Source organism: Echiichthys vipera (genome assembly GCF_963691815.1).
Source record: "Echiichthys vipera genome assembly, chromosome: 17".
Taxonomy (NCBI): Eukaryota; Metazoa; Chordata; class Actinopteri; order Perciformes; family Trachinidae; genus Echiichthys; species Echiichthys vipera.
Window position 1 is genome coordinate 12,791,042 of NC_139842.1, and position 12,940 is coordinate 12,803,981.

Genomic DNA, 12,940 nt, shown 5'->3' on the forward strand with positions numbered 1-12,940 from the left:
AAACTGAAGACTTAGCACAGACAAATGGTGCTGCATCACCTGACAATGACCAATAACTTCCTCTTTTACACAAGTGAAATTTAAGGCTCCCCCCTCTGGTAGGACACGATACACAACATCTCGCTTTCCATTTACAGAACTCGCACTGTTTTTACTTGTTGATTGTCCAGCTGCTTTTCCCGTAATTGAATCAGCATGGCCAGTTTGTGTATGAAAGGGCCACTGTGGTGATAAACACTAGTTTCTTGTTTTTTAAAAAGTGACCCGACCCAAAACCAGCTGTGAAAAACAGGTGGTTGTCCAGTCGAAGCCCAACTTAGCCTTGTCGGTTGAAGTTTTGTCCCAAGTTCAACAAGTCTCATGCCGTGCCAAAAATACCTGGAAGAGGGGAAAGAGGGATGTGCGTATTGTGCACAGAGGGGGGTGTGTGATGCACTCAATGCCACATACAGCTGGACTGACTAGGAAGCCTCACTATTACAAACTGCCTCATTTTATTTTGTCCAAAGGGGCAAAAAAAAGACAAAAAATAAAAGACTCATTTGACGTCTGGGAAAACTTTTCTCAAGGTTCGACTTAGCGGTCAACGCGCACTTACCACACACTATATTCCTTACATGTTTTATGAAATGTTACTGCCAAGTCATGGTTCTTTAAGAAATAGTTTGCTCTTATTCCATTTTTCTGCAAGGGTCGATTTTGCTGTGGGGTCTTTCCAGGTTTGCATTGCTCAGGGCTAATGCATGTATGATGTTGACTGCCGTCTCCAGAGCAGGAGAGGAAGGTCAGCAGGAGAGGATCGTCACAACACAAGGAACATTCCCTCAAGAGACTGTCACAGAATACCCTACTCTCTCTTTTCACTCCTCCAACTCTGCTTACGTTGGTGGTCTTACTTCTCCATCACCCAGTCTTAGAAATCAGAGATCAGTTATTGCTGTTTTATATTGTTGTCATTCTTTTTTTCTTTTCTTTTTTTGCTGTTGTTCAGACGAGACATTTTTTCTGATGTTGAAGTTGCTTCTTGTGTTCTGCGATGGCTGCTCTGTGCTCAGCTTTCTGCTGTTGAGGATGAGTCTGTAGAGGGGCTGAGGAGAAGATGGGGGGGGGGGGGGGGGGGGGTGTCTTCTAGGGCAGTGGTTCCCAACCTGGGGTTATGATAAATGTGAAGGGTCACATGATGACTACAGTATATTAATAGATTAATAAGGACATGTTTTCCTTTACACAAAATTCCACTTTTTCAGACTGTAGTGATGTGGCTCAATGGATGGGTCCGGACTGAAATATCTAAACATCTATTGGATGGATTGCCATGTCATTTTGAACAGACATGTTTCCCAGAGGGTGAATCCCTATGACTTTGGTGACCCCCTGACTTCTCATAGTACCACTATGAGGTTGACATTTTGGTTTTAAGTGAAATGTCTAAACTCAACTATTGGGTGATTATAACAGTTAATATAACAGTTAGTCCAACCCTTTGGTTTATACCCAAATACCTGCAAAACTAATGACATTGTCAGCCTCAGCTGTACTTTGTGCCTAGTGGTTACCATATCTATGCTATCCATCCCTGTATCCTTATGTTCTTAGTTATGCTTTCCACTTGTTCAAAGGTTAAGTGGTTAAGTAAGTAAGTTCAATATGGGTCAATAAGTTGAAATCATCCACCCAATGCTTATAACCTACTGATGTTACTGATGCTACCACTATATAAACCAATATCTTATAATGAAAACTCAACACAGGGCTAGTTAGGCCCTCGAGAACTGCTTAGGGCTAATTAGCAATTGTTAGCATGCTAACATGCTAAACAGAGATGGGGAACCAGCTAAATATTTTAAGTAATGTTAGCATTTAGCTCATAACACAGCTTTGCTCAAACAGCCTCACAGAAGTGCTGACTTGGCTGTAGCCTCTTAGTAACATTGATTTCTTGTGAAATACTGAGTATGGTTACCAGTTAAGGATAGATGAACCAATGAGGGAAGGAAAAATTACCATTTGGTTGAACTGCTCACAGCAGTATGTCCAAACGGAGGCCATACACTGTGATAAGGATTCACAAGCCAAAAAGGTTGGAGACTACTGCTCTTGAGGGGAATATTAAAAACGTATATATCTAGTGGACCAAATGATATCACATTCCTCCTTGACAATCACATTGATTTAATGAGGATCATTTACAGGGGTTTGTAGGCACAAAATACTTGTCTGTATTAAGTGTCCTAACAAAATTTTCTTTGGGGCTGAAATAGATTTACAAACTCTGCCTCCTTTATTCTGACTTAATTTATTTCGTCAAATGAAGGGAATAGAGAAATTACATCAGACTGTGAAATGACGGGCAGCGCTGGGAAAGCGTGAGAGCAAAGACTGAAAGGATTGGCTCAATGAAAGAATGAATGGACAAGGGACAGGGAGAGATGAGGGGAGAGGCTGTGTGCCAGGAGAAGGAACGGAGGCAGAGGATAGCTCTGCTGTGCAGCCACCTTCCATCTGGCCACCTAGCCAGCAAACGGCCCTCTCAGGCTCTGAAGTCACTGGCTGTGCTGGGCCCAATGTGGCAGCGACTCACAGGCATACAAGCCTGCAGAAAACTAGGCCACTGAACTCTGTCTGCCCTCTGGGGTTTTTTTCCTTTTTTTTTTTTATAGATTAAACCCAAAAGGCTCAACTCCCCCACCTTCCGGCCACAAAGCATTTTACCAGAGATGGGGAAAACAGGCAGACTAACGAGCGACATTCACAGTAAACAAAAACAAATATAACCCTTTCTGTCTGAGGACCGTGTCTGGCCTCCCACGAGATGAACTGCATACCTGTGTTTCTGCCTCAGTAAGTCTTAGTCATCATTATCTTAAACACCCTCTCCCCCTTCACACCACGCACACACACACACACACACAAGTGGCCTGTCTCTGGGTTCAGACTGAGCATTGAAGTGAATCTCTTGTTGTGAGTGGACAATCCTGGCATGTGATGTCATCAGAAACAGGTGTTAAGTAGGCTAGACATGGTTTCCGTGGCAACAGCGAAAACCCAGAAATGAGATGGCTCTCCTCCTCCCCAGTCTGTCTGTCTCTCCTCTGCAGGTCGAAGCCAGGGACAGAGAGAAAGAGGCGGCAGAAAGCTGAATAATACGACACGGATCCTCACAGGGTCCACATCTTTTCAATATCAAATAAGCTGTATGATCCATTAACCCTTTGAGCTCAGTCTGTAATAAACTGCACTTTTGTTCCCCTCATAGCGTGTGTAGATACGGAGATGCTGCCACATCCTTTCTCAGTGTACAGCATTATTCATCTGTTGTTTTGGGAACCAAGAATAATTGTAAAAATCATCCTCAGTCGTTGAAATGTCTGAATATGATGTCTTTTTTTTTTTTTTGACAGTATAAAAGCGGTACTTGCTCCTGGAGATTTTCAAAGTAACCCTCACTTACTGCCATGAAAGTGGAACTCCAGGGCACAAAATTTGTGTTAGCTAGCTAGGTCAGTGTCATTGTAAAGGGGTGCCATTGACTGAAGTGCCACAGTGTTGCACAAAGGGTTAATGATAAGACTAAGGCCATGCAAGGCCTGTTCCAAGTTATGTTTTTTTGCACATTTGTGAGATATGTCAGTATTTTAATTTTTCCAAGTGCCTTTTTATTATAGGTAAAATATAGATGCTATACACTATATGAAAAAAAAATGATTATATGAAAATATATTTTTTCCTGGCATCATGTTCTGTGGTTGAACATGCAGAATTTTAGAGTTGTAAAAGTCTCCAATTGGTACAACATAGCGGTGTTCTCCTGTTTTAGAGGAATTTTATTACGATATTGATAATCATGTCAATGAAAAGAAAAAAATGTTTAATAAAGTTGTATTTGATACTTGTTTTTTTATTTCTCCTGCAGATATGCACATGTACATACACTATACATATTAATGGTCCAGGTATATTTGATTCTGCCTCTTTACACAGACATGATGCTGCCATCACACTAAATAAAAATAATATCACCCTGATTTATAGTGAACAAGCTGCAGCTTCACTCACCATGCTCTGCATTCCAGGCATTAAAAAAGCACAGTAGCTGAAGACTGACATAAATTAAAATATTTGTGTGGATTAAGATCATGCCATATAAACATTTTACAAACAGCTCATCTAAATAAAAGAACAATACGCCCATATTTAATTTGTTCTTTGCTGTCTTCAAATCACATCTATTGACCACAAAATGCCACAAAATCAAGACTAGAGAAAAGGAAAATGCTTTTATTGGGTTATAATTTACATAGGAAAGGGAGAGGAAAGAAAGGGCAAGCATATTTTCATACTTCATGTTTCTGTATTCTGCTGCGACTGCTGCTTATCTTGTGTCTGAATACTTAGTTCCTCATCTAGACGCTCTTTAGCCCGCACCACCTGCACACAAACAACAATAATAATAATGAAAGAGTATAAGAGAGGGCACCCAAATAACAAAATTACACTATGGTTCACTCAGAGCAGAGAGGAATGACAGAGATAAAACAGTAGTATCATTTCAAACAGGACACAGTTCAAAGAGTGAATTACAGACAGACACACACACACAAAGACAGACATGTAACACAGACACAAAGATAGAAGATGAACTGATCATTGCATTTTAAGAAATGCACTTTGAATCTGAAAATCACGCAAGCCGACTTTTTGAAACTGCAGAAAGATTTAACGTGACAAAATTTTCAATGATCAATAATCAATCATTGACTGATCATGCCCATCCCTAGTCTGGAATGGGACTTTAATCTTTAAAAATAGGAAAAATCATATATTTCCATTACGGAAGCAATTCCTACACTCATGGCTGTGTCCTTTCCTATCACAGGCCTCCAACTGTAAATTTGATTCTCCAGTTGGCACTTTCCTATCATGTCTTTATTTATGTTTAGGATGCACGCAAGCCCGCCATGTCTTCCCTGTGCCTGGGAAAAGATTTTCTTTATAGTGCCCCCTCGCGCGCACGTGTGAAAGGAGGTGCTGAGGCGCACACTAATGCGCATAACCAAGACGGTGTTATAGAGAGGTGTTGGTGCCTCTTCATTAAATCTGGCAATTTTCAGCTTGACGCTCAACAGCATCATGGAATCAACTCCCCCATAGACTAGGTGGGTGTTAGACATTGGTGGTGGTTGAGGCAAGTTCCCCCCTTAGTCCATTATTAGTGAATGATGACCCAACGAAATACAGCAACACACTGAGACTGGTATCATTCCTAAACTTGAGTGAACATGTATGCTTCATAGATCAACACATAGTTATTTACATGGCTTTAATTAGGCCCTATGTTGTGCGGGCACAGTTCGACTCCGACGCACATAACTTCTCTGGGTCTGACTCAGAGGTGGAGGCATTGCCTCCCTCCCTTTCTTCAGCACAGCTCGCCTCTCCTGCTCCGCTCTCATCTGCACACTGACTCTCTCTATCCACCTGCTCTGATACTTTCTCTATCCCTCCAGCGCAGCTCACCTTAACAGCAGCGCTATCTACATCTGCAGGCTGGCTTCCTTCTCCTCTCTGACATTGGTACAATGGACATTACTACAATTGGTCGCTTACGGACCTAACGTGTTTTTCTTTTTTTTTTAGTAATGGCAAGCCCCCTGGAGGTGGAAAGGGCCCAAGGGGACCTTTGGAGAAAAAAAAAACGGTCTGCTTGGGCCCCTCCCACCTCCAGGGCCCAGGGACAACTGTACGGGTGTCCCCCCCTTGACGTGGGGCCTGATCTGTGTAACCCCATGCCACGTTTTCCTTACAAAGGATTGCTAAGTTGGGAGGACCATTCTTAAGATAAAATAGGATTTTCTTTCCTAAATGTTGTAAGGAAACATGTTTCTGTAAACCATGGATGTCATCCTGAAATGAGATAAGATTGGATTTCAGACTTAGAAAGTTACTGTCATGAGGCCCAAGATGGAGTGCAGGCTTAGATGTAAACTTGTTGGAGTAGTTAGCTTGGGCTGCAAAGTCAATAGGATATCTCCAGACAATGCTGAATGATTTATCTACTGCCGGGACAAGAGAAAGCCACGTTCATCCTGACTGACAGTCATCCACGTTCACTTTCCTGTTTGAGGCTCAAAACTCTTGGAGACTGTAGGTGCAATCAGCATTTTAAAAAACAGGTGCAAATCTTACTACACAATAATTCATCAATTAAAATTCAATTAATTGATCTGATGGTTTCTTGATATCATAATATGCTATTTTCACATTTTCTTGAGCTAAAACCAATTACTTTACTGGGCAATAAAGTCTTATTGGGTTCTCTTCTAAATGATAAATTGCCTTAAAGAAGGTGGAGTTTGTGATTCTGGAGAAAGGAAGTTGATATTTGAACTCAACACCCAAACAAATAACCCCCTCCTGTCAGTGCTCCTTCAGCATTTTGTGCCAGACTTCCCTCAGATAGAGCCAGGGTTGTGTATGAACACCAGATCTTTTTCAGTGCACGATGGCTAGCAGACTGTGAGGAGATATTCACTATATTTGACAGAAGGTGTATTGGATTAGAATCTCAGGTTCCACCTTTATTAAGTCCACAATATAACACTTCTGAAAATCATTGTATAGCATCCAAAGATATAAAATACTTACTTTTGATTGTAGGTAAAATGAACCGCCCACGGACTTGTCATTAACTTTAAAAAGGTGCTCGTAGCTCTGGAAGAGGTAAGACACAGCAAAGACACTGATTGAAACATTTTCTCAACATTGTTACAGCAGAATGTAAAGAAACACGTTGTTGTCAAACAAGCTAACTTAACAAACCGTGCTTATGAAAACCACGTTCATGATGTTCACTCACAGAGATGCAAATTCTTGGATATGTACTTTGCAGCTCTGTACAGAATCCTTATGTTGAGCCATCACTATGTAAAGCTATGACTAACCGTAACAATATTTTACAACTGTGCCACTTTTTACTTCCAAAAGGGTTGTTTGTTGGAGTGTTTCATCTCAAAATATAGATTTTGAGTAGGGAAAATGATATACAAGCAATCATCAAACTGATGGAGTATTCCTGTCCAAATCAGCTCCGTACAATTGGACTTAATGATTTAAGGTAATAATTAAAAACAATGTCTCACTGTAGCACATGCATGCTACAGTGAAAAAAATCCTGTTTACAAATGTGTAATAAAAACACTGTTATAAGAGGCTCTGCAGCATAGTACCAACACTTTGGCCGTTCCCTTAAGAGACAGAGAGTCCGTTTGTACCTTCTGGATCTCCTCAGGGGTGAGTGCGGAGACATTGAGGATTTGCTGTGCCTCTTGCAGGTTCATCCCAGTGATGCTAGAGGCCGCAGCAGAGTGCTGACCAGCTCGACTCCTGGCCTGTGCTGCTGCTTGACTGGCTGTGAAAGAAAGCATAAAATACAAATACTCGCAACTTCCATTTCATTAGACAACCTAATAATATATATTTTAAATAGAACTGCAACTAGGACTGGGTGATACTCTATCAGATTTAAAAAGAAAAACGTGTCTGGATATGATCTTATCATATTATTCTACAAATATCTGTTGCCCAAATGAACATTTTGCAAACATTCCCCATGATGTGTATTGATATCAGACAATATCTGTATTGATAATGATCAAGATTTCAGCAATATCACCCGGCCCTTGTTGCAACAATTACTTTTTATTATTAACGATAAATTGGTTGAGTCATTTAGAGTATGGGGGGGGGAAATTTCAGCAAATACTGAAAAATGCCTTTCACATTTTTCCGGAATCAGTTTCCCCCCCTCAAATTACTGGCTTTACTCACACAGTCAAAACTTCAAGACATATTCAATTTACAAAGTTACATGAATCATCAATTTGTCTCAATTTAAAATAATTAAGTATGTAGTAGTATTAAGCATATATGTATACACAGTATGGATCATACCTGCAAATTCTTGCTGTAAAGCACGAGCAAATGCACGCCCCACCACCTGTGCTCCCATCACAACGATCTGTGCAAGATATTTAGCCTGCAGAGGAAATGCAAAGATTAATCACAACAAGCAGACGTGTCATTTCACACTGGCAATCATGGGAACCCAAAAGAGAGAGTGGAGGTCGGTCAGCAGCCATTATTTTGGACACAACAGAATAACACAGATGTCGTGTTGAGGTAAAAAAAAAAAAGAAAGAAAAAAGCGCCTTCTTTAATGTTACAGCTGTAAAACCCTGTGACAGTGTCTTCATAGGCGCCTTCATAGGTGCTTGGACATGAATTAACTTTTATTTTGGCACATTCGTTTCGCCCTAAATTAACTTAGCAATGTCTTAGTGTGGCACATTCGTTTCTCCCTAAATGAAGTTAGAAATGTCTTAGTGTGGCACATTGGTTTCTCCCTAAATGAAGTTAGAAATGTCTTAGTGTGGCACATTCGTTTCTCCCTAAATGAAGTTAGAAATGTCTTAGTGTGGCACATTCGTTTCTCCCTAAATGAAGTTAGAAATGTCTTAGTGTGGCACATTGGTTTCTCCCTAAATGAAGTTAGAAATGTCTTAGTGTGGCACATTCGTTTCTCCCTAAATGAAGTTAGAAATGTCTTAGTGTGGCACATTGGTTTCTCCCTAAATGAAGTTAGAAATGTCTTAGTGTGGCACATTCGTTTCTCCCTAAATGAAGTTAGAAATGTCTTAGTGTGGCACATTCGTTTCTCCCTAAATGAAGTTAGAAATGTCTTATTTTGGCACATACGTTTCTCCCTAAATGAAGTTAGAAATGTCTTATTTTGGCACATTGGTTTCTCCCTAAATGAAGTTAGCAATGTCTTAGTGTGGCACATTGGTTTCTCCCTAAATGAAGTTAGCAATGGCTTAGTAAAGAGGAACAGCTGCCTTATGTAACTGTGTTGGAGAAGCTAGCTGCTACAGACTCACAGCGGACATGACTCACTCACGTTAGCTATGCTAAATATACACACGGCCTTTTCAAAAATGTATTCTTACCATTTTATAGAATTATGCAGGTCCCCGGACAGTGCAAGGCTTCTGTTGTCACACATGTACGCCACCAATGAAGGTTATTTAAGGGTCAAAGTTCAGGGAAGGATCAAAAACACAGAATTTAAGATAAACCAGGTGAACAGCGACATCTCCAATACTGACATCTACTGGCAGGGAGGTCCAACTGCAGCTCCTTTATCAGACTATATGGACTAAAACCAGCCTTAAAATTAGTTAAAAACATAAGAAATATATGAGGGCAACTTTTTTTGTGATAAATAATATTTTGTGTGCTGGAATAGGCTACATAAATATCCATTACCCCAATGAAGACTGTGAACTACGAGCTTATTGTGTTTTACTGTCACTTGCCCTTTTTAAATTCACCCTTTTTACTGTTTACATAGGCTATTGCTGTTTTGCATCTGTTACTGATGCTTTTGTTATTTGCACTATCCTCATTTTCTGCTGTACCACTAATGAAGAATGATCTTAACTGTGACTATTGGAGTGAACATTATCATATCTGTGAATATTAAAGCCTCATTTTGTTTTTTAAAGTATCACCAATAGTTGTGTCAGGCATGTCAGCTTTGATGCTGATATGAATATCTCCACCAGGTGCACAGTTTTCCACAACAGAAAAAAAATATATATATTTTTTTAACAGTTCTTTATTTTATTCTTTTTGTTTATTTATCAAAGACAATGATTAAAACTGTAAATGATCAAGAGTAAGTCTAGAAGGCTCATTTACATCGGTTCTCCCAGGCTAGATATTAAAAAGTCACCCCTAAAACTATAATAAAACAATGTATTTCACATTCAATTAATATATACAATATCATGTATGATATAGTAAAAAACACATTAAAATTGTCGATTCATTAATTCTTTTATAAGCCAGATATAAATGCAATTCATTTACCGTCCATATATATTTTATTTCATGCACTTACTTTCTGTGACCCTTATACGTATGCCCAGTTAATCACTTAAGCTGTTCTTACATATCAATTCACATTGATTAGCTTGGTGACTTAATCACAAAACCACAAGTAATATTGGATTTGAAAAATGTGTTTATTGTGAGACAATATTGAAAAGAAAACCCACAAACCATTCCAGACAAGAAAACCCAACAATTCTTTACTCACTGTATAAAAAGGAAGTTCATTTTTTTTAACACAATGGAAGGCAAGTTAATCCAATACAAATATTACAAAGTATGGCGTTTGAGAATCACAAGCACAAACAGTGTACATCACACAAACACCCACAACACCTGCAGTTCACCTGTACAACGTGATGTGCACAACCATGCATGGCTGAATCGACGGTTCGTTTCATCAGAGGTTGTTAACAAACGGTGGGTTCAAGCCTGGATTATTGCAGATATTGCTGTAGCCCTGATTGGAAGTTACATGACACCTGTTATGGCTGCATTGTAAGTTATTAATACTTGACTGTTATTTAGGGATGCACTGATCTAATACTGATATCGGGCTGACTCAAATAGCTGGATCGGGAATCGGTGACAAAGGGGCAGATCAATTCAATTCTATGTTTGTATACTATATAGACCTTTTCAAAGATGTAAACATAAACATTCTATGTGTCCTAGTTTATTTCCTGTTGCAGTGTATGTGAATGATATCAGCTGACAGGAAGTTAACAAGGACCAAGGCTGTTGCCTGGCAATGGAATTAATTTAACAAGGTCTATACATTATACACTAGAATTAATTCAATGTGTTGCTGCATTTAAAAATGTTTACATTTGAATTTGAATTCCTGTTAATTCTGAAGATTTTCTTACAACGTTGCTGCTGCATGATTTATTATTTTTAATATTATATAACAATTCTGTGAATTTATATCTTTGTATGCATTTGTTACATTTTGAAAGAAATCATTGAGGAGAATTTTTTATTTATTTTTAAAGTTCAATTTTGTTTTTACATAATTAGGAAAGCAATGTTTAAGTCAAGCCTGAAGTTGCCTTGTACACATAAAAGAATGATCCGACCACCACACAGGGAGGCATACAGCTTGTTAATTAAACACTGGTAGAGGAGTCGATAAACGCAGCCCAGGTATCTGCATTGGGACTGAAAAAGTTGCTCCAGTGCATCCCTAATATTATTGATTAATTAACACCGTGATTATATACTACCAGTAAACATTATATAATAAAATTAGCTCATTTAATTGAGGAATAACCCCAAACAGTCTGAAAACCAACAAAGAACATGATTTAAAAAAAAAAGAAAGGAAAGAATATACGAAAGTCTTCAAAGGCCCCTCTAAAACCTCCAAAGAGGAGGTGGTTTGGCTTTCAATGCATAACAACATCCCAGTTTCACTGACCCTTTACCCTTACTTATAAGACTATAGTAAGACTATAATAAGACTACTAACTTGTAGAAATACCGGAACACATTATTGTTAAAATGACATCTTATTCAATAATTGGCTAGCAAAGAAAAAGTGAACTTAATGTTGTCATTAGAAATTCCAGTTCATGGCCAAACATGAACACTGGTGACCCTGTTGTATCCTCAGTGTGGTTTTTGCTGCTGAAGGCTTGAGCATATTAAAGTGTGTGTGTTTTTTTACCGCTCAAACAGGAAGACAAAGGTTGTTTTATATCGGATGTGTGATGATTCACTTATTCAGAGATCATGAACATTACATCTCTCAAAGACACAGTGTGACTCAGTGTGCTCACATGACTGGCCCGTAGAAAAAGCAAGCAGTGGTCAACAGCGGAGGTAAATGTGCACATACAGATAACTTTGTATGCAACGGTATCTTTATATCAGAAAATAACAGATTGGGCACAAGATGAGACCATTATCTTTTTATATCAGGGCACCTCAAAGCGTATTATCATGCTTAAACCACGGTCCCATACCACAGACAAAAAGAAACACAGTGATGAAACACTCATTTGCTTGACAAAAAGTTAGAGTTGGTCTGTTTAACTTGCAGAATTATTATTATTGCTGATTGCCTGCTTTTTAATTCACCCTGCACTAATTTATGGTGGTTGACCAAGAATAATGTATGCTTGAGGTGTCCTGATATATGATTTCAATGAATTATTTTCTTTTATTTACCGTTGTATCATCTCATGGTGGGATTTTTGTGGAAATATCCTGAAAATGTGTGTAGCCTTGTATTAGTCTGCTTTAACATAACAAAGACATTACTGTCAGATTAATCCCAGATTGAGGATTGAGAATTACAGTTGAAAATTATTTTCTTATTAAATTTCATGCAATCGGATATGATGAACACCAAACTGGACGACATGACATTTAATTTTCCAAACCTTAACATATGCTGGGCTACATACTGATATCAGATGTTGTGTTATAGTTATTGTCTCCCCCCCCCCATATCATTTATTCTTTCACATTGTACAGTGTTCTTTGTGCGTGCAGTAGGCTGAGATGTTGGCTGATTTAAGCTCAGAGGACGCGTGGGTGGCACCATCACACATAAAATGGCAACGTAACTTGACAGTTGATCTGTTCTCTTCTCTCTGCTGTTGGCACCTTGATTGAACCAAAGGCAAGATGGCGTCCGCTCTAGTCATCCTGCACGACAAAACAGCCACAGTAAGCAATATAATAAGTAAAGACTTATTAGAAATTATCTTTACTTACCTCATCAGGCCGTACTGTCTCAGTATTTGATGCTAAACTATCGGTGCTCAGTGAAAGTATTGTGATGATTTTATAATAATGTGTTATTTGAGAAAACTCTTGAAACTAATGCTTATATGTTAAAACTAACAAAATAAAGGGGAACACCACCTACTTAAAGAATTCCAATATGTTATTTTCATTGCCTAAATTTGTTAACATGAGCTACTCTCTCTCAAAGACTGAAACCAGAGAAGTAATGTTGTGTTCCATAAAACTCGGAACC

The 12,940-nt window shown here is 38.9% G+C and overlaps 1 protein-coding gene across 3 annotated transcripts in view; it reads right to left on the reverse strand.

The window, feature by feature from the left end:
- Window positions 1–4,258: 4,258 nt before the first annotated feature.
- Window positions 4,259–12,940, reverse strand: part of LOC310959592 (mitochondrial import inner membrane translocase subunit tim16-like) — a 117,990-nt gene continuing 109,308 nt past the window's right edge. The window contains exons 1-5 of one of the 3 annotated variants that reach the window (XM_083930997.1): window positions 9,006–9,094; window positions 7,951–8,035; window positions 7,272–7,408; window positions 6,646–6,711; window positions 4,259–4,428 (exon numbers count right to left, since the gene is read on the reverse strand). In XM_083930997.1, the coding sequence (XP_083787123.1) occupies window positions 4,342–4,428; window positions 6,646–6,711; window positions 7,272–7,408; window positions 7,951–8,035; window positions 9,006–9,008 (378 nt within the window). In that variant the 5' untranslated portion in view covers window positions 9,009–9,094 and the 3' untranslated portion in view covers window positions 4,259–4,341. Of the gene's footprint in view, window positions 4,429–6,645; window positions 6,712–7,271; window positions 7,409–7,950; window positions 8,036–9,005; window positions 9,095–10,072; window positions 12,607–12,940 lie in introns of those variants that run through there. The other 2 variants (XM_083930998.1, XM_083930996.1) reach the window with 2 other exon arrangements.